This window comes from Bubalus bubalis, chromosome 16, assembly GCF_019923935.1.
Source record: "Bubalus bubalis isolate 160015118507 breed Murrah chromosome 16, NDDB_SH_1, whole genome shotgun sequence".
In the NCBI taxonomy this organism is placed as follows: Eukaryota; Metazoa; Chordata; class Mammalia; order Artiodactyla; family Bovidae; genus Bubalus; species Bubalus bubalis.
In genome coordinates, this window is record NC_059172.1 from 61,012,130 (window position 1) to 61,034,469 (window position 22,340).

General features: G+C 37.8%; 1 protein-coding gene across 1 annotated transcript in view; it reads right to left on the reverse strand.

Moving 5' to 3' along the window:
* Window positions 1-19,004, reverse strand: part of HTR3B (5-hydroxytryptamine receptor 3B) — a 43,201-nt gene extending 24,197 nt beyond the window's left edge. Inside the window, exons 1-2 of the mRNA XM_006060203.4 lie at window positions 18,965-19,004; window positions 12,866-13,026 (exon numbers count right to left, since the gene is read on the reverse strand). Of these exons, the coding sequence (XP_006060265.3) occupies window positions 12,866-13,026; window positions 18,965-19,004 (201 nt within the window). The remainder of the gene's footprint in view (window positions 1-12,865; window positions 13,027-18,964) is intronic.
* Window positions 19,005-22,340: the final 3,336 nt, after the last annotated feature.

The window sequence follows — 22,340 nt, forward strand, 5'->3', positions numbered from 1 at the left end:
ATGCCATGTAAATAGTTGTCAGTGCCCGGCAGGCAAATTCAAGTTCTATTTGTTGGAACTTTCTGGAATTTAAAAATATGTATATTTTTGGTCTAATGGTTAGGACTCCATGCTTTCACTTCGGAGGACCCACATTCAATCCCTGTCAGGAAACTAAGATCCCACAAGCTGCTGGGCATGGCTAAATAAATAAATAAAAATATTTTTGATGCAGAGTTGGTTCAATCCACAAATATCTGCAATCTCCAAAGATATGGAGGACTGATTGTACAAAGTGAAAACACTGAATTCACAGCATTTCCCCAAGAAACAGCTTGGAAGAGGGACAGAGGGGACTCCCAGCCAATATCAGCTCTGTGGGGCTCAGGGCGGAGAGCTTACCTGTGGCCAAAAAATCAAAACATAAAACAGGAGCAACACTGAAACAAATTCAATAGACTTAAAAAAATAAGACCTCTAGTGAGAGCTCCAGGTTGGGCACACCTCTTTCTTCCAAGTTTCACTGGCTGAGACAGCCTGAAATAGATCATGTCTCACCCATGAAAGCACAAAAAGACTCCGTTCTAGGCTTAGTTGCTTCCCAGGTGGCTCAGTGGTAAAGAATCATCTTGTCAATCCAGGAGACACGGGTTTGATCCCTGGGTCGGGAAGATGCCCTGGAGGAGAAAAATGGCAACCCACTGCAGTATTCTTGCCAAGGGAGTCTCAAAGAGTTGGACACGACTGAGTGTCTGAGAGTATATAGGCTTAGTTCCAATCAATGAGGGTCCCCTCGTCATAGGGAGAAAAAGTCCGAAATGTAGTTTCCATTACCAAGTAATACAGCTTTTCACTACTCTCTCCTAACAAATACACTTTTACACCTAGGAAGTGTCGGGACCAGTTTCTTCCCCACTGTGTGTCTTGTTGACTCAGTCACACGGCTGGAGAGGAAGGTCTCTATATCCTAATGTTTCCTTTCCACTGTCATTGTACCCAGTTTGGTTCTTGTTAACTGCCATGTTGATGCCTTTGCTTGTTTTTCTCTTCCTGCCCAGCCCTTTGTCATGTTACACATAATAATAGTGTTAAGGATTTTTTTCCTAACATCTTAGAGGGAGTGTCTGGGAGGATTGGTTATTCAGACCTAAAGAACACAATGTCAAAAAGAAGTCTGAGGCTAAAACTGAAGTTTTTTTTTTTTTTTTTTTTGTCAAGACAAACAAGTTTCTCAATGCCAGCTGGTGAACATAATTGGTTCTCTGGTGGCATTATTCACAGCTTTTCCCTCTGTGTATCTCTCTCTTTTTTTTTCTTTAGATACCTTCCATCCTGCTTGTTAAAAGCAAAGGATATTTCAGAGAATTGGAATTCATTAGTCTTCCTAACAGAGGGAGTCTATTTAGATCTAAATTGGTGGTTAGCAAATATACAGATAATTCCCGCACATTCTTATTTATCTTTCCCAGTTCTGAAGACTATAGAAACAGATGCCTCAACGTCTGGCTGGGAGGCTCTAGTCAATGGACTGGAATACTAAGGTATCTGTGATTCGGAATTGACAAAACTCAATAGAAACAAATGGAAACTCTTCAGTGTTGAGTAGATTATCTCTATAATCAGATTTCCCTAAGGTACTCATAATACCCAGAAATTCTAAGACGAGACTGTAGTCTTTCATGTAAATAAAACAGGAGGCAAAACATTATAATGGAAGTGAGGTGCAGTGATGAAAGCTGGGCTGAAAACTCTTCACTCTAAACAAAAGTTGCCAGCAGTTCAGCTGCTGGCAGATGCATCCAGCAAGTTATCTATTCACATTGGGAATGTCCTTGCCTGAGCAGAATCTGTGAGCAATTTTCATCAAGTTCTTCAAACCAGTCATGCCTCTGGAACGAACCTTAGGATCAGCCCACCTGAATGTAATATAGACATTTGCAAAGCATATTAGACTAAGTCATTCATAAAGATGATTCTAGAATTGAATTCACATATCCTAATGAACTGATTAGGCAAATATCTACACAGCTAGCTTTGAAGGAAGATGTGTGTGTGTGTGTGTGTGTGTGTGTGTGTGTGAAGCCACTTCAGTCATTTCCAACTCTTTGTGACCCTATGGACTGTAGCCCACCAGGCTCCTCTGTCCCTGGGATTCTCCAGGCAAGAATACTAGAGTGGGTTGCCATGCCCTTCTCCAGGGGATCTTCCTGACCCAGGGATTGAACTGGCATCTCTTATGTCTCCTGCCTTGGCAGGCAGGCTCTTTACCACTGAGCCACACCTGGGAAGCCCGAAGTAAGATATATTGTCCTGAATATTGTGGTAAATAGGATCATGAGTTTGAAAACCCTTTCCTCCAGTAGCTAGTTTTAAATAGTTTTCATTATTATTATTATTATTATTACTGCTGATATAGGTTATGTTTAAATCTTTATTGAATTTGCTACAATACTGCTTCTGTTTTATGTCTTTTTTTGGCCACGAGGCACGTGGATCTTAGCTCTCCCCGGTACTGAACTGGCACCCCCTGCATTGGAAGGTGAAGTCTTAACCACTGTATCACCAGGGAAGTCCCTCAAGTAGCTATTAATACATTAGGGTGTGAGACATTTTGGGCTTGCCAGATGGCTCAGTGATAAAGAATCCGCCTGCCACGCAGGAGATGGTGGTTCAGTCCCTGGGTTGATAAGATGCCCTGGAGAAGGAAATGGCAACCCACTTCAGTGTTCTTGCCTGGAAAATTCCGTGGACAGAGGAGGCTGGTGGGCTGCAGTTCATGGTGTTGCAGAGTTGGACACAACTTAGTGATGAAACAGCGGCAGCATAGCACGTGTCATTTTAACAGTCAACCATGTGCATGAAGAAATATACATACATCATTGTATTCAAAGGAAGGAGACATTGCTGCCAGACTGGAGAACTAAGTAAAATCTCTTTTAGGAGCTGAGATTTGAGGGCTCTAATCTTTTGTAGATGGAGAATGATTCATTCAGTTGAGGAAACAGCAGAATGAACAGCATACAGGCAGGACCCAAGAAGTTCAGGTCCATTGTAACATTGAGTACACGTAGAAGATAAAGTCAAGACAGGAGATAGGGATAAAACTAGAGGGATGGAATGTAAGATTTTTCCACATTTCAGAAGACAAGTTTTCCATATCCAGTAAAATTATATGTCTAACATATTCTTGTAAAAAAATAGTATATTTCACAACAGTGGAGTAAAGCATTATCTTTGAAAAAATAATAGTGTTCTCCTTACCTATCATAATGGATATGATTTGTTTTCTCTTATTAGGGTAGGAAGAGTTAGACCAAAAATTCCAATTCGATATCGTCAACTAGTTCAGACAAGTGAAACATTTTTTAAAAAACCACTATTTCAAAAGATATTAATAATTCTCATCTCTTGATGTGATTGTCATGTAAGTGATCTAAAATTGTCAGTTGCCCTGAGGTATTAGGTAGGTAACAAGGACTGGAGTGGCATGAATTGTATTGTTCTCGAAGCTTTGGCCTACAGGGCATTTCTTTGCACTTATGTGGACAGATTTGGATTTCAGATGTCATGTGGGCAACTAAGCATTGCCAGACCAGAAGCTCCAAGTTCACTGTCATTGATGGAGTGATGCATTAAGTTCTTGCAGAGGCCTAGTGTTTTTATAGTTTACAGCAATGATAATCCCAAGCTTTAAGGGTGTCAAATTATTTGGTGAATGTGAACTAATTTGCCCTGGTTTTCAGTAATTCTTTCGGTGATTATTGCTTTTTTTTTTTCATAAACACTAAACTTCTAAAAAACAAAACAAAACTCAATTTGATATGGCTGTTCCAAGGGAAAATATTAATATAAAGACTTTACTCCTTTCCCTTTTCTCCAAATAAGCCTGTAAAGGAAAGTCTGAGCAATTCTACTTTACCTTCATCAATATGAAGTCAGAAAGTAGAAGGATGAGGAGAGACCTAGAAACCTGTTTTCGTCTCTTACTCAAAGCTGATGTTATCCCTGTGTTGGAGTCTCATGTAACATGGTTCATATCATGTCTTTTTCAAATCATGCTTTTCCTATTGGACAATGTCCAATAAAAAATACAGACATAATAACCTACTGACAACTAAATACCGAGGACTAATGAAATACGCCAAAGCCTTTGACTGTGTGGATCACAATAAACTGTGGGAAATTCTGAAAGAGATGGGAATACCAGACCACCTGACATATCTCTTGAGAAACCTATATACAGGTCAGGAAGCAACAGTTAGAACTGGACATGGAACAACAGTCTGGTTCCAAATAGGAAAAGGAGTACATCAAGGCTGTATATTGTCACCCTGCTTATTTAACTTCTTTTCAGAGTGTATCATGAGAAACGCTGGGCTGGAAGAAGCACAAGCTGGAATCAAGATTGCCTGGAGAAATATCAATAACCTCAGATATGCAGATGACACCACCCTTATGGCAGAAAGTGAAGAGGAACTCAAAAGCCTCTTGATGAAAGTGAAAGAGGAGAGTGAAAAAGTTGACTTAAAGCTCAACATTCAGAAAACGAAGATCATGGCATCTGGTCCCATCACTTCATGGCAAATAGATGGGGAAGCAGTGGAAACAGTGGCTGACTTTATTTTTTTGTGCTCCAAAATCACTGCAGATGGTGATTGCAGCCATGAAGTTAAAAGATGCTTACTCCTTGGAAAGAAAGTTATGACCAACCTAGATAGCATATTCAAAAGCAGAGATATTACCTTGCCAACAAAGGTCCATCTAGTCAAGGCTATGGTTTTTCCAGTGGTCATGTATGGATGTGAGAGTTGGACTGTGAAGAAGGCTGAGCGCCGAAGAATTGGTGCTTTTGAACTGTGGTGTTGGAGAAGACTCTTGAGAGTCCCTTGGACTGCAAGGAGATCCAACCAATCCATCCTAAAGGAGATCAGTCCTGGGTGCTCATTGGAAGGAATGATGCTGAAGCTGAAACTCTAATACTTTGGCCACCTCATACAAACAGTTGACTCGTTGGAAAAGACCCTGATGCTGGGAGGGATTGGGAGCAGGAGGAGAAGGGGATGACAGAGGATGAGATGGCTGGATGGCATCACTGACTCGATGGACATGAGTTTGAGTGAACTCCGGGAATTGGTGATGGACAAGGAGGCCTGGCATGCTGCAATTCATGGAGTCACAAAGAGTCAGACATGACTGAGCGACTGAACTGAACTGAATATCTCTTAAGTAGGTGAAGATGCAGCCCCATAAAATTGTCTCTAAAATTCTAGATCAACATCAAAATAAAAAAGAGATTTAAGGAGTTTTCTATTGGAGCATTGTGTAAGACTACATTGTGGAGAGTAAGAGTGGGCATTTTCTGCCATTTGATTAAAAAGTATTTTCTAGGATCCTGGATATAGTGCTTTTACTAGTGTGAATGGGAAAGTAAAGCTGGATAAAGTGAAACTGTTAAACTAAATGGGGGATTTTTTGTGTGTGCTCCATTTAAATGCACCTGCTTATGATGAACTAATGAGTAGGGGTTTATCTAAGCTAGAGAAAAATTATGCTAAAATAACTTACATCAGATAAAAAATAATTTGAACTCTGTTATAACAGATAATTTATACTTTTACTTTAAACTATTTTCCATCAATTTCAATACCTGAATCTCAGTCAAAAAATCTGAGTCTGTAATTCATAGCATAGCACTCAAATATTAACGTAGAAAACCACCTCCATTAAAATAAATTAAAGAGAAATTATTGAATTATTTTAACAAAGTACATTAAAATAATAACATTGTATTGTAGGATACATTATGTATGCAAATGTAAAGGGAACAGGTATGTGGAATTTTACTGTTGTAAGTTTTGTGTATTTTATGAACTATAATAACATTAATTCTAAGTACATTATATTAAGTTAATGATGGGTATGGAAACCCCTAAAATAACATCTAAAAATAATACACAGAGGGACTCCAAAAAAGTCAAGTTGATTTTAAAGGAACTAAAATCAAATATTAAAAAATATTTAGTTTATCCCAAATAAGGCAGGATAAGAGGAGCAGAAAACAGATGAGACAGCTAGAAAACAAATAGTAAGATGGTATTCATAAATGGATAAAACACTCCAATTAAAATGCACAGATTGACAGGTTAAAACAGCAGTACCCTGGAACTCAGCAACAAAAAGGAGTGAACAATTGGGTGAACCTGAAGGGAATTCTACTGAATGAAAGAAGGCAACCTCAAAGGGAACATACTATATGGTTCCACTTATATAATAGTCTTCAAATAATACAATTATAAAGATGGAGGAGAGATCCAGTGGTTGCCAGGAGTTGTCAGCAGAAAGGACTGTGTCTATAAGTGAGCGGTGTCAGGGAACCCTGTGGTGAAGACCGTGTAGATCCATGTGGTGGTAGTGGAGGTTACACAAAGCTACACGCATAGTGAAATTACAGAGAAACACACACACAAATACACATACACACAAATAAGTATATGTGAGACTAGAGAAATCAGAATAAGCACCAATGTCAATTTTCTAGTATTGCTGCTATACCAAATTCATGCAAGATAAATACAGGGGGCATTGGGTGAAGGGTGAACAGAACCTCTCTATAAATTTACTTGCAACTTCCAATAAATTTTTAATTATTTAAAAGTAAAAAGTTTGAAAAAAGCAAGACCAAACTACTTGCTCTCTCTAAGAAATGACTTTAAATACAATGCCACAGATACTGAAAATAAAAGGAAGGCAAAATATATACCATGCAAAAAGTAAGCATAAAAAAAAAGCTTCAAGATAAAAAGTATTACCAGAGGTAAAGAAGGGTATTTCATAATGGTAAAAGGTTCTATTTGTCAAGAAGACATATATCTTAAATGTATATGCATCTAATAACATGACAAAGAGACAAACCATCATTATAGTTGGGGATTTTTATACACCTCTCCATGAATTAATAGAACAACAACAAAAAACACTGACATTGTAAGAACCCTTAGCAATACTATAAACATGTTTACTGAATTTATATTTATAGAACAGTGTAACCTTCTAGTCAACATTGTACTAGAGGTTTGAGCCAGTACAATAAGGAATAAAACAAAAGGTATAAAGATCGGAAAGAAGGAAGTACAACTTTCATTATCTACAGGCAACATGATCTTCTACATAGGAGATCTGAAAAAAATCTACAAAAAGGCTCAAAAATTAATGTAATGGTAGGGTCAAGGCCAATATATAGAGATCATTTATATTTTTGTATGCTAGAAAGAAACAGAAACCTACAATTAAAATACCATTTATGATAGCATCAAAAATGTGCATTACTTAGAGATTAAATTTAACCAGATATGTACAAAACTGAAAAATGCTAAACATTATACAAAGAATTAAAGAACTCAACAAATGGAGAGATACAGTGTTGTCATGGATTAGAAGTTAAGATTTTGACTCTCCTTTAATTGATCTATAGATTTCATGTAACCTCAATAAAAAATATGTCAGTCTTAAAAATAGTAATGAGTGAACTAATTCTTAGGTGTGTATGGAAATGCGAAGCACCTTGAAGAGTCAAAACAATTTTAAAACATAAAATGATGTTTGGAAGACTCACACCACCTGACTTCAGACTTCTGTAATGTGCAATAATTGACACAATATATTGATGTAAGTAAGGAGAAATATATTGACTAGCTGGACAGAATAGAATCCAGAAATAGACTAAAACTGTACAAAGAACTCATGCAACTCAATAATAAGATAGCAAACAACCCTATTTTTTAAAAAGTAAAAGATTTGAATAAATACTTCATTTAAAAAGATAGATAGTTGACAAATAAGCACACAGAGAGATGTTCAACATCATTAGTCTTTAGTGAAATGAGTTTAAAACCACATTGAGATACCACCACCAACCTAACAGAATGGTTACCGTTTAAAGAGATGGACAATATCAAGTGTGGTAATCACGTGGAGGAACTGAAACACTCATAATTTGCAGGCGGAATGTACAATGATCCAGCCATTGTGGAAAGCAGTTTGACAGTTTCTTGTAAAGGTAAAATTGCCTTATACAACTCACTCGCAAGTATTTACCCAACAGAAGTAAAAACATACACAAATATTTATAGTGATTTTATTCAAAATTGCTGGAGCTCAGAAATAACTCACATGTCCAACAGCTGGTGAATACATAAACAAACTGCAGTCCATTTGCACAATGGAATACTACTACTGATACATGCAACAACACAACGTGGATGGATCTCAAAGGCGTTATTCTAAGTGAGAGAAGCCAAAGGACAAAGAGGAAAACACAATATGACTCCATTTATATGAGAAAGGCAAAAACACAGGGAGAAAAATAAAATCTGTGGTTACCAGAGACTGGGGTTAGCGGGGGAAGGGATTGGCTTTAAAAAGATGAGTTTCAGTCTGTATAATTTATACCTCAAATTTTGAAATGCATCACAATTTCATAGGATGCAGTTAAATTCGTGTTTGAAGGAAAATTTATAACTTTAAATGCTAAAAGTAGGAACGAAAATAGGTTTAAACTCAATAATACAACTTTCCATTTTAAGAAACTAGACAAAGAAGGACTGATCAAGTGCACAGTAAGCAGAAGAAAGGAAATAAACATAAGAGTAGATAGACGTGAAATAGAAACTGAAAGGAAAATTCAAAAGCAACATTTGGTTCTTTAAAGAAATAAATTGATAAACAGTTTGGCAATATTGGTCAAGGGAAATAAGAGAAAACACAAATTGCTAATATGAGGAATGAAAGAGGTAGCATCACTGATGACATTTAGACATTAAAAGAATTAAAAGGGAATATTATGAAAAAATAAATTTGCAACTCTGATAAAACAGACAAATTCCTTGAAAAATATAAATTCCAAAAGTGACACAAGAATAGAAAATGTGAAAAATTGTATATTGTTAGTGAAATTGAATTTATATTTAAAAACCTTCCCACAAAGAAAACTCCAGCCCTAGATGGTTTTACTGGTGAATTCTATCAAACATTAGGGAAAAAAATTATCCATATTACACAATTCCTTCAGGAAATTGAGGAGGGAACACTTTTCATCTGGTTTTATAAAACCAATACCCAAAACAGACAACTACATTACAAGAAATAAAACCATAGCCCAACACTCCTCATTAACATAGATGCAACCTATCATAAGTAGGAATTCAAATTCAGAAATATATAAAAAGGTTAACATATCAGGATCAAGTAGAGTTTATTCTAGGAATGCAGGAGTGGTTTAACATTTGAAAATCAATCAAAAATAATTTACCATATTAACTGCATAAAACAAAAATCATATGACCATTCAAATTGATTGAGAAAAATATTGGTGTAATTCATAACATTCATGATTTTAAAAATATCTCTCAGTGTACAAAAATAGGAGGGGACTTCTTCAACTTGATAAAGATCATTTATGAAAAATCTATAGCTAACACCATATTTAACGGTGAAAGATTTTTCCCTGAGGATGGAACAGATACAGATGTCTGCTCTTGTCCCTCCCATTAACACTGGTAGAGGTCTTGGACAATGCAGTAAGACAAGATAAGAAGAATAAAGGGCACACAGATTAAAAAAGGAAGTAGTAAAACTATTTGCAAATGAAATGATTGCATATATAGAAAATATTAATTTTAAAAGAACTACTGGAATTAGTAAGTGAATTTTTCAAAGTCATAGGATACAAAGTCAACATACAAAATTAATCCAGTTTCTTTATAATAGCAACAAATAAACAGAACATTTAAAATTTTAAGTAATATTTATAACAGCATCAAAAATACTATGTAATAAGTTTAATAGAAACATGTACAAAACTTCTACGTTAAAAATAATACACTGCTGAAGACCCAAATAAATGGAGAGAAATACCATATTCAACAACTGGAAAACTCAATATTGTTAAAATATCAATTCTCCCCTTAAATTTCTCTGTGGATCTCACAGCATTCCAAACAAACTCCCAGCAGGTTTTTTTAAGTAAAATGTGATAAGTTGAATATAAAATTTATTTGGAAGTACAAAGGTCCTAAGAAGTCAAACTATCTTAAAAATGAAGAATAAAGTTCAAGGATACATACTATCTGATTTCAAGATAATAAATAGTCTGACACTTCTCAGTTAACTTAATTTTCAGTCAAGATACCAAAGCAATTCAATGGAAAAAGAGAAACTTTAAAAAATGGTGCCAGAACAAATTCTTTCTAAATGTAAAAACAAAACACAAATCAGCAATAATAAAAACCCTGACCTATACTTCACACCATTATAAAAATTAATTTTCAACATATCATAGAATTAAATATAAGGAAACTAAAAACCATAAATCTTGTGAAAGAAAATATAGGAAATGTTTTGATGAACATGGAATAGATTTCTTAAGACAATATCCAGAAACACATACACACACACAGAAGTCGCTCAGTCGTGTCCGACTCTTTGCGACTCCATGGATTGTAGCCCACCAGGCTCCTTGGTCCATGGGATTTTCCAGGCATGAATACTGGAGTGGGTTGCTGTTTCCTTCTCCAATATCCAGAAAACATTACCATAAATAAATGAACTGGTAAAATTGGACTTCATTAAATTTTAAAATTTTGTTCATCATAAGCTCCATTAGGGAAATGTGTAGGCAAGCCAGAGTGAGAATAAACATTCGCAATACATAGACGACAAAGGACTTGTATTCAGAATATACAAGCAATTCCTATACATCTATAATAAAAAAACAACAACCAACACTATAAAAAATAGGAAAAGACTTAAACAGATACTTCACAAGGACAGATACACGTGTGGTCAATAAACACATTAGAAAAGAGTCCCTATTTATTAGTCATGGGATGTATTAAAAAAAACCACAGTGAAATACTCCTACATGTTTACCACAATGGCTAAAGTTAAATAAAACCGATAATACCTGATGTTGGTGAAGATGTGGGGAAATGGGAACTCTCATAGCTGATGGGTGGGAGTTATAATGTACAATCACTTTCTAAAACAATCTGGCAGTTTCTCATTAAATATACATCTATTCTATGAGAAGTGGTGGTTATTCCACATCTAGGTTTTGCATATGTACAGCAAAATACTTGTACAGAAACGTTCATAGCTTTAGAAATAATATACTAAAACTGGAAACAACACAAATGCTTATCAACAGGAGAGTGGATAAACAAATCACGGTATAGCCATAACCAAATACTACCTATCAATAAAAAAGAAAAGCTACTATGTACAACATGAATGAACCTAGAAAAACATTTCAATATACATTAGGTTCAGATAAATATTGTTTGATTCCACTTATATGAGGTACCCAGAATAGCCAAATTCAGAGAGTCAAAAAGTACATTGGTAGACGCTAGGGGCCAGGGGGTGGGGTGGGGTGGGGAAGGTATATGGGGAGTTAGTGTTTGATGGGGACAGAGTTCCAGTTTAGGAAGGTGAAAAATTTCAGAGATGGATGATGATGAAAGTTGCATAATAGTGTGAATGTCCTTAGTGCTACTGAACTGTACAGTTAAGTATCATTAAAATAGTATGTTTTATATTACTTGGCTTCTACCACAATAAAAATATTAAAAAATAAATAAACACAGGGAAAAAAATTATGCTGAATGAAAAATCCAGACACAAAAAAGTACATACAGTAAATTTTCATTCTTATGAAGTTCCAGAATTGGCAAAAATAATCTATGATGACAGATATCAGAATGGTGGTTTTCCCTGTGGATGGAGGGGATGGTGATTGGAAAAGAAATGGGGGATCTTTGTAAGGTGATGGAAATGTTTGATATATGGATAGGGATATGAATTATGTGGGTGCATGCAATTATCAAAACTCATTGAACTGTACACTTAACATCTGTGCATTTCAGTATGTTATATTATACAATATTATGTACATAATAAAATATAATATAAATAATATATAATAATAAATAATATATAATAATAAATAATATATTATAATATTATAATATATTATTATATAATATTATGATATATAATAATATAATATAAATAAAATAAAATATAAAATTATTATGTATATTATATATACAATATACTATCTGTATATTACTTCTCAACTGGAAAAAGATTTTGAAAAGTAAATTGAAAAAAAATTTTAAACTATGTTAACAAGTTCAGTAAAGTCTGATTTTAAAAGAAATCAAAGTAAATCTAGAATCTATTAATATTGAAGACTTTGTAATTGAGTAAAAGGAGAAAGGAGCATAGATAATTATACAGTCTATTGCCTACTGAGGGTTTACTAAGATCTCTAGTAACTACATGCATTTTCTCATTAATTCCCACAATAACCCATTTTTCAGCCATGGTAGGAAAGACACGCTTTAATAAACAAATCTTTCTACCACCCTTAGCAAATGTCTTAGGTATAAAGTCCCTTAAAAACTCAGGAAACCAAGACATTTTTTTTTCTCATTTTAAAATTGCAAGCAGTAAGTTGTAGAAGTTGTTTTCATAAACCTACTGTTACCACTAAGAAATGCGAACCACAGAAAATAATATCTATTGTCATTTCTGGTTGCAGCAATACTTGTAAAATATGTGTGTGACCTATGCCCACAATTCTGAAAGCATCTTAATTCCGTGAAATTCCCATTTCTAGACTATCTGCCCCTCACAGTGTAAGTTGGGGTCGAGTTAGCATGATTTGCCTAATAAATAGATAACCCAGGCTCACTGCTAAGATGAATCTTACACTAACTTCTCTATCGGCTCAATGAGAGTCTCAAGAAAAAAACTTCTCTTGCATAAATAGCTGGTAGTTTTACAAAAGAATCATGGGACTAGGAGACGGTAGGATGGTCCTTACCACGTCCAGCACGGCGTGAACAGACACGTCCAAGTATACAGTGGTGGCCTGGGTCCAGTTGTGAACTGGCCTTACTTCCTTCCGATATGTCTGTAATAGCTGCTTGGTGAGATGATGCAGAGCAGGACTCCTGGAATGAGGTGTATCTATGGCCAGGATTCCTGAAAAAGAAAGCTATCACTGTGAGGGTGAAAATAAGAACTTAGCATCTTCAGGAGACTTCAGACTGCTCAGGGCTTGGTCACTCCTGAAGAATATAGTTTTTAGCTCACCCCAATCTGCTGAAGTTCACAACCAACTCATGGACATTTTGTCAGACACATTTAAAATACGCTGATGATACAGAAAACAAATTTACAGTGACCAAATGGGAAAGAGGCTGCTGCTAAGTCGCTTCAGTCGTGTCCGACTGTGCGACCCCATAGACAGCAGCCCACGAGGCTCCCCCGTCCCTGGGATTCTCCAGGCAAGAACACTGGAGTGGGTTGCCATTTCCTTCTCCAATGCATGAAAGTGAAAAGTGAAAGTGAAGTCGCTCAGTCGTGTCCGACTCTTCACGACCCCATGGACTACAGCCTACAAGGCTCCTCTGTCCATGGGATTTTCCAGGCAAAAGTACTGGAGTGGGTTGCCATCACCTTCTCCGAGGAAAGAGGGGGTTGGGATAAGTTGGGAATTAGGGATTAACAGATACACAGTATATAAAATAGGTTAAAAAAAATCAAAACCTGAGGACCTACTATACAGCACAGGGAACTATATTCAACATCTTATCATAACTTACAATGGAAAAGAAGCTGAAAAAGAATATATATGTGTAAGTAAAAGTGCTCAGTCGTGTCCAACTCTTTACAGCTTCATGGACTGTAGCCTGCTAGGCTCCTCTGTCCACGGAATTTTCTAAGCGAGAATACTGGAGTGGGTTGCTATTCCCTACTCCAGGGGATCTTCCCAACCCAGGGATCAAATCTCTTGTGTCCACTGCAGTGGCAGGTGGATTCTTTACCACTAGCGCCACCTGGAAAGCCCGTACGTGTGTGTGTGTGTGTGTGTGTGTGTGTGTAAATGCGTCCCTTTATTGCACACCTTAACACTGTAAATCAACCATACTTCAATAAAGAATAAAAACATTAAGTCAGCTGATGGCCTAAATGCCCAATGGAGAAATCTCATTGTAAAGATAAATAAATCAACTCCATCTCTGAGGATGCAAACTTGCTCTACGTTTCTGTTTTTACAGCTATCTTGCATCTTGAAGACAGCATCCTTTCTTTATTCCTGTATCACCCCCTCCTGGTACACAGGAGAAAGCTTCCGATGCACTTAACCAGCTTCCTCCTTGGATTTTTCTTTCGATTTTTCCATTTATAATTCAAAAATCACATAAAAAACCTAAGCAGAAACAGGGACAAACCACTTGAATCCAAAGAGCTGTGTGGATTTCTAAATAATGGATCAAGGAAAATCCAATTCATATTTTTCTCCTCAAAAATCATATTTGTTCTCTCACTCAGTCTGTCTTAAAATGCACTTGTTAGAAAATGAGATCTTCATTTTGGGAAAATTCTCTGAGGTTCCAGGGAACAACCATTTCCTGTGACCCAGGAATCTTGATTTGTGGAGGAGCCGTGATGAGTGTCGAGGCTGGAGAGGCCAGGGGAAAGCAACTAAGAGAAATGAGCACCAGCAATTGGAAGTGACAAATCTGTGAGGGCTTTCTCGAAATTGCAAAAAGATATTTTGTTCACCAGCTTTGCCGACCCCTGGGGGATTCAAAGCTTCCCTCAGTCATTGGACTGAAGCAAATTGCACACCCCCCACCACAGCACGGGCGAACTCTATCCGTGGTGTCCTGCGCGTGAATTCACCGTGACTCTCTGCGGTTTTGATGGTTATTTTGATGAGCTGCTGAAGGTACGCAGGCTCCAGCAGGAAACTGGAAATGAGGTACCTTCCCCGTGTGCGACAATCCTGTTTATACCCATCTCTTTATGAATGATGCCGTGTCACTTGCCGCCACAGGCAGCAATTTCTATGATTTATCAACGTCAGTGTGACCAAAATGCTAACGATGGTGCTGGAGGGGACGTTCGAGACTCATTGTGGGCAGTGGAATATTCACTTTCATTACCATCCGAGCTGGGAATCTAATGAGCGTTTTAAACTCCCTAAGTATTCATCCAACAAGAAGCCAGAAGAGGCAGCCGCTCTTCAGGCATGCAGGAACTAAGGCGGGTGGCTCACATCACGCATCATCTTTAGATTTTGTGAACTGCGATGGTCAAAGATGTGGTATGAGTCTCTGTTTTGCTGTTGTTCACTGGCTAAGCTGCGTCTGGCTCTCTGTGACCTCATGGACTGCAGCACGCCAGGCTTGTCTGTCCTTCACTATCTCCTGGAGTTTGCTCAAACTCCTGTCCATTGAGTTGGTGATGCCATCCAACCATCTTATCTTCTGCCCCCTTCTTCAATCTCTCTACTTGGGACTGTTTCTTGCTGGTCGACCCCATGGGAAAGACTTCTGGACCCCAAAGAAAAATTAGTCTGGTGTTTTTCCTGTGAATTTCACTTAGGGCAACTTCAGTTTTACCTCGCTTGGAATCTCCCAAGTCCCAGCTGGGAAAACACTGAAATGTGTGTGTTTCAATACAGGAAACCACCCGAGACAGAGTTAATAATTCTGAGAAATGAATGTTCTCTACACCCTCTGCTCATAGGGCCTCAAATTCCCCTCTGATATCTTTCCTGTGGATATAGGTCCCTAATGGATAAACATATTTTCAAGAATGAATCAAAGTCGTTGGGTAAAAAGAGAAAGTTCTGGAAGCTGGAAATAAGAACAAAAGAGAAACCGGGAGTGATAGGAGAAAAGAAGCAAAGGGAAGCATGGCTAAATAAACTACAGGGGGAAACAGTTCTTTGTTTAAAATGGGAAGAAATAATAAATTACATTTCTACTATGAATACAAATTTGCCTGAGGAGAAAGATCAATTACAGGAGAGAGATTAAGGATTTAAGTGACCATTAATTAACAGTAAATTATGCCCCTTGAAAGCTAATGTGACATTCACACAAGCAGTAAATGACTCACAGTTCAGTGATGTTTCAACAGACACTGATGGAAGCTATCAACAGACCCAGAAAAGATACCACACCAGCACTGCCTCCTTGAATGCTAATAATCAGCATCAAACAATGCACTTGCAAGATTTCTGAAAAGTAGAATGTGTCACGAACTGAGTTATGAGGCACTTCTAGGTAAAGAGAGGTTTTAAAAAGATAAGAATATAATAGAATTATTCCTTTGCTTTCCTTATTTCAATGAGTTACATACATACCTATCTTAAAGTGTTCTGGGCACTTTGATGAAAAGAGCTGTTTCTGGTTTATGAGTGTACCACCTTTAGGGTTGTAAGAGACTAGTACTGCAACAGGCTGGGACCTGGGACCTAGGGTCCTCTGCTGTAGTGTTTGCACCTGGGCAAACGCCTCCTGGAGAAACAGAATACAAAGACGCTATAAGGGACTAAAAATAACCATGTGCATGTGTAGTTGGGGCAAATTATGAACAAGACACAAAAAGACCAAAATCCCAAATGCCACTTCTGAAGAGTGGGGAGCAAAAGCAGGGTACTGTGTTTGTTCCCTGCTTACAACACTACCAAAGTGGTAGGCAAAACACCTAAGCCACACCTCTGGCTCGATCACAGACCCGCCCCTAGCTTCATCCCATGTAAAGAGCCAGCTCAGCTCTGAGTGTGAGCTAGAGAAACTGTTACTTGTTTAACTTCTCCCTGCTGTAGCAGGGGCCCCAGTAAAGACTTGCCTGAATTTCCTGTCTAGTCACTGATCAATTTCTACTGAACAATAGATAACAATACATATATCTGAGAGGTTACAAGGTTTAGGTGTGTGGTATTATTAAATACCTAATACTGATTAAATGACTTGCTGTGTTCCAGGCACTGGGCTAAGAGCCCTTTACGTAAATTATCTCATTTAACTTCTACAAGAGCTTTATGAGAGAGGTACTCTACAACCCTGTTAGGACTCATTTACAGGTGAGGGACTCTAGGCTTGGTGAGGTTAGTACTGCTGAAGATCACACAGCTTGCAAGAGAAGAGGATGGAATTTAAACAAGGCGGATCTGGATCCAAAGACCAAGCTCTTACTCTGATACTACACCGACCTGGCTCCCTGAGAATACTGGGAACAGCAGTGAGTAGCCCTTCAAAAGAAGACTTGTATACGTCCACTACCATGTGTAAAACAGCCAGCCAGTGGGAACCTGCTGTAGAGCACGGGGAGCCCAGCTCCACGCTCTGTGATGACCTAGAGGGGTGGGATGGTGCTGGGAGGGAAGACTAAGAGGGTGGGGCTTTATGTACACACATGGCTGATTCACTTTGTTCTATAGCAGAAACTAACACAACCTTGTAAAGCAATTATACTCCAATAAAATAAATAAATCAATCAAATTTAAAACAAAAAGGAAGAGTTGCATGGTGTACAGTTTTGGAAAAGAAACAGCTCATTGTTATTTTCTGGGTTTGTGTGTTTTGGGGTCAACAATATCTTAAATTTGCATTGCACCTGATGATTTCATAACGCTTTCTTATTTGGCCTTCATGAATATGCAAAATAAAACTTACAGGGAAGCGGAATCTCTGAGGTACATGGACTCACCCAGGGTCACATGGCTGGTGAGCAGTGTGGTAGGACCACGAGGTTCTAATTCAGGCCTCCTATCCTATTCCAGCACACTGCCTCTGGGTTCAGCTCTAAACTGGTGGTTTGTTAAGTGCCCTTATATTTATAAATCAACCTGATATTAACCCAGTAAAATTTTCAAAGAGTAAACTTTTCTGCAACGAACGTTCTCAGTATGATTTATGGTCAAGTGCTGACTATGAGACGCTATTAAAACACTTTCTCTGCCACATTTAGAACAAAAATCAAGCGTAATACAAAACATTAGAAAGAGAAATCATTAAGAAGAATTTCTTCTATTTTCAAAACCTTCATTTTTCTATTTTATCTTGCTTCGTTTAATGTTGACAATTATTTTCTGCTAAGAAACCCATTTGGCATTTAATGAAATTTCCTCTGTTTTCATTTTTATAATTAAGATGCTTTTATCCTTTAAGTTCAACATCCAGGATTTTTAAACTTTAATGATAAGTGGCTATTTTTCTTCTCTATCCAATAAAAAAATCATTTCCAGCTGCTTGGCCACCAAATTCCTTCCTCATCTCTGTAATTGACTCATTCCACATTCAGTTATATTTTAAAACATGGAAATTCAGATATGAGCTCTAGGAGAACCCTCAGGAACAAGGGGTGTTGGGAAACACTAGCATGAACATAAATTTTTGATTTGTGTATGTTTTCTAGGAACCAATTGTATCTTAACTCAAATGGTTCAATATGGTAGAGTTAATACTGGCACCATGGAAATTCAATTGCACAAATGTAGGGGGGAAATATATATATATACACAACATATATGTATTTGTTTCTTAAGTATATTTTTAGGGGAACTGTACATTCAAAACATGCAAGTTTCTACAGCTCTCTTTAGAGAAACACTCCACTCCACATCTATACAGACTTTGTAGGACTAGATGTAAAACCCTAACACCAAAATAACACTCAGTGCCTGTAGCTAGGATGGATCCAAGGGACTCTCTCCGTGGGCTTCTAAAGACCAAGACTATTTTGGATAATAAAAATATACTCTTCAGACATAAAAGTAAATCTGAAACAGAATGCCCCAAACTCTCAACATCAATTGTTGTAAAGAGAGCTTGATTTCTAAGGAAGGAGAAATTTATCCAACAACTGTAACATTTCAGAACATACTTTTAACTTTGTGGAAAGCCGCACTGTGTGGCCCTATGGATATATGCACCTATAATTGTAGGAGCAAAGTCACAACAAAGTGTTGGTCTCCTTGTAGATTCACAGGCCTGGCATTTTACAGATGGTAAATAAAAGCAAACACTTGTGAGGAGGTACACAGCACAACGTAGAAAGGCTTGTCTCTAGGTTCTAGGTGTTAATGCTCGATGCCTAGTAAAATCACTAACGCACTCACCCGAGGCAGCTGCCAGGACGAAGGGCCACAGAGGAGCCATTACACCTGCCAGTATTCCCCAGGCACGTCCTGAAGTTGAGAAACACGACTTGCCTACTGGATAGAACGTCACTCAGTCTTTCCTAAAAGAGCTCCTTTCTGCTCTATTCTTCTCTGTTTGCCGGTTCATGCTGTCCTTGCCGATGCTGTTTTGTAAACACTGAAGGGGACCAAAGGCAATACCAACACCACACAAATGTTTTGGAACCGATGCCATTGCAATACCCCTTAACTTCTCCATTTGGTTCTGCCCCAGGATCAGATCGTGGCCAACATTTCAATTTCCCTGACAGGAGATAGCTAAGTGAATAATGTAATCTAAGAGGAGCCCCTAAGGAGGGGAAATTCCACACTAATATGATTTCCTTTACAGCCTTTACCTAAGGCAATGCTCTTGCTGACATTCAGGACACTAATTTCATTAATAATTGAGATCCAAATAGCTGTTCTAAATCAGACTTATGCAGAACATCTTCAGCATTTGACAATGATTATTGGACTCTTGAATTACACTAAGCTAATGGAAGCCTGGTGTCATCAAATGAACAGCAACTGCAAACAGTACAGTGGGAACGGTGTGTTTTGTTTTTCCTAATCCCCTTTCATTAAAAGAAACATTGATTTTTTTTTTGATAAACAGAAATGCTTCTTAAATTCTCACTGCCCACAATTCAGAAAGTAACTACATAAGAGGGCATGTGTATAGGCTTATTAAAGATGAAACTACAAAAGTTTAATGTTCATTAAAAAGTTTTTTTTTCAGTTTTGATTGAGCCCCATTCACTGTTAATTATTAAGGAAAAAAGATGCATCATTCCACATAAATTTATTTTCCATTAGTAGACTCCTAGATGCTCTAGAAACAAAAATTAAATTTCATACCGTTTCCAGCATCTGCCTGCTTTTTACTCTAAATCAAATGTAGAGCCCACTGGTTTGAGATAAGTTTTCATGGAACAAATTGAGAGGGGAAATATATACCTGATCCCTGTTCTCCTAATTATTTGATCCCTTTGTTTAGAATCACGAAGCTGTCTCTCAGTGTAGCCTGATTGGTTTCCCACTGTTGGTGAAAGAAGCTGCAAACATGGAAAGGGAAAAAACTAGGATGAATCCTGTAGTGTTGAGCTGGTTTTGGAAGTATCAGAGTGAGCCCTTGGTTTTCAACACGTGTCGCTAAATACAGAAATAAACACAAATGTAACGGTGCGTGTGTGCCTCTGTTCATAAATGCATATGTCCCCAGCTCTGTCCACTAGAGGGCCTGGGAGCAAGGACACCCCAACAGCAGTGAGCACGCCTAACACCCAGAACTTGGTCTCTAATACCTGCAAGGAAGAAATGGAGAAATGTGTGAGTCAGGGCTGGGACAGGAAAGTATAATATAAGAGCCTTGAAAACCTCCTTGTAGCATAAAAAAGTGCTAAAGAAATTATGGGAATGGGATACATGGACATAGCCAGCTTGAAGGGGCTCTCTCTGGCCCAATCTATGATGACAGGAGCTTCAAAACCAATAATGATGGCAAAGAATTATAACCTACAAAATAGGATATCAAATATTCTGCAAGTCTATCCTGATTTAAATAAAGAGATGAATGTGAAGAAGGGAAAGTTTTTCCTTTAAATTAGAATGCCAGCTAATAAATGTAGAAGAAAGAATGGAATCTTTATAGTGATAACTAATTTACAGAAGAAACATGAATGGGTGATGAAAGCCAGTTGGTGAAAGTTTGATGAGGAACAACAGGACATTGACACAAAATACTTATTAATTACAGAGATTAAAAAAAAAATCTACTAGTGGAGAAGCCTGGCAGACAACACCTCAATCAAATAATGAAAATTAGCATCACCAGTTATGAGTTGTGCACCAGGAGATAGGATCTGAGAAGATGCAATCTTCTGTCTTCATCCTGCCAAAAATTCATAACTTGAATGTATCCTGGAGGAAACTCCATATTTAGGGACATTCTACAAAACAGTAGGCATGTAATCTTCAAAAGAGTCAAGGTTATGAAAGTTAAAGACTGAGAAACAGTACCAAACAAAAGGAGATTAAACAGACCTGACAGTTCAATGCCATGTGTGGTTCTTAAGTGGATACTTTTGTTATAAAGAACATTTTGGGGTGAACTAGTGAAACTCAACAGGGTCTGTAGTGACATAATGATGATAATTTCCTGATTTTGATTGTATTGAGATTATGTAAATTAATGTCCTTGTTCATAAGAATAACTCTCTAAGTACTCACAGGTGAAAGGTCATCATGTTTGCAAAGAACTCTCAAATGGCTAGCAGGGAGAGGGCAGTGAGTTATTTCTACTACGCTTCTAATTTTGCTGTGCATTTGAACATATTTCAGGGGGAAAAAAAAAAAAAAGGAAATGTAACCTAGCAAAGGAAACAGAATGAGTTTCAGAAATAACCTTGAGAGAAAGAAAGTGTTTGGTGCAGAGGTAAAGAATCTGTCTGCGATGCAGGAGACTCGGGTTTGATCCCTGGGTTGGGAAGATCCCCTGGAGGAGGAAATGACAACCCACTGCAGTATTCTTGCCTGGAGAATCCCACGGACAGAGTCTGGAGGGCTAGAGTCCATGGGGGTCACAAAGAGTAAGACACGAGAGACTGAGCAGGCCTGCACAAGAGATATGATCACCAAGGACTGGTCAGGGCCTCAAAGTCCCATCACTTTCCACAAATGCTCTGAACTGTTGGTTCCCACCTAAGAGATGAATTAGGACAGGAGAAAGGCAAGCTGCATGCAGCAGTGCACTTTGTCATGGGCAGGGGACACAGAAGCTTGCCTTTATGCAAAGGTTTAATTGAGACGGTAATCAACATTATCATCCTGCCACACACTTTAGTAAGCCACGGCTCTAAGTCAACCCCTCTGGGACATGCTTGTCCTCCCTTCTGTCTCGCCTTCTCATATACCCATCTGTTACTGGAAGGCCATTGCTAATGATGTGTAATACAGGTACATTATGACCTTCATTAGTTAATTTAACAACAGTCTGGTGATCCTGCCTATTACAGCTTTAAACAGCTTTTTACTGGCTGATGAATTCTGCTGAGACAGGAAAGGTTTGTATGAGTGACTTGTCTTCGAAGTAGTTTGCATCCAAATCCTTCCTGATCTTCCCTTGATCTCCCTGCTCTGCACCACCAGATGGCTCACAGCTTTCTTTTCCCAACCATACTGTCCAATTTGGGTTTAGTTTATATATTCAGTGCCTTTACATTTGGTGTCTGTCCCTTGCTCAACCTTTAATTTTCCATGGAAACTGTCTCTTCTCACTGACTAAATTCAGCACTTTTTACTCACATTGTTTCTT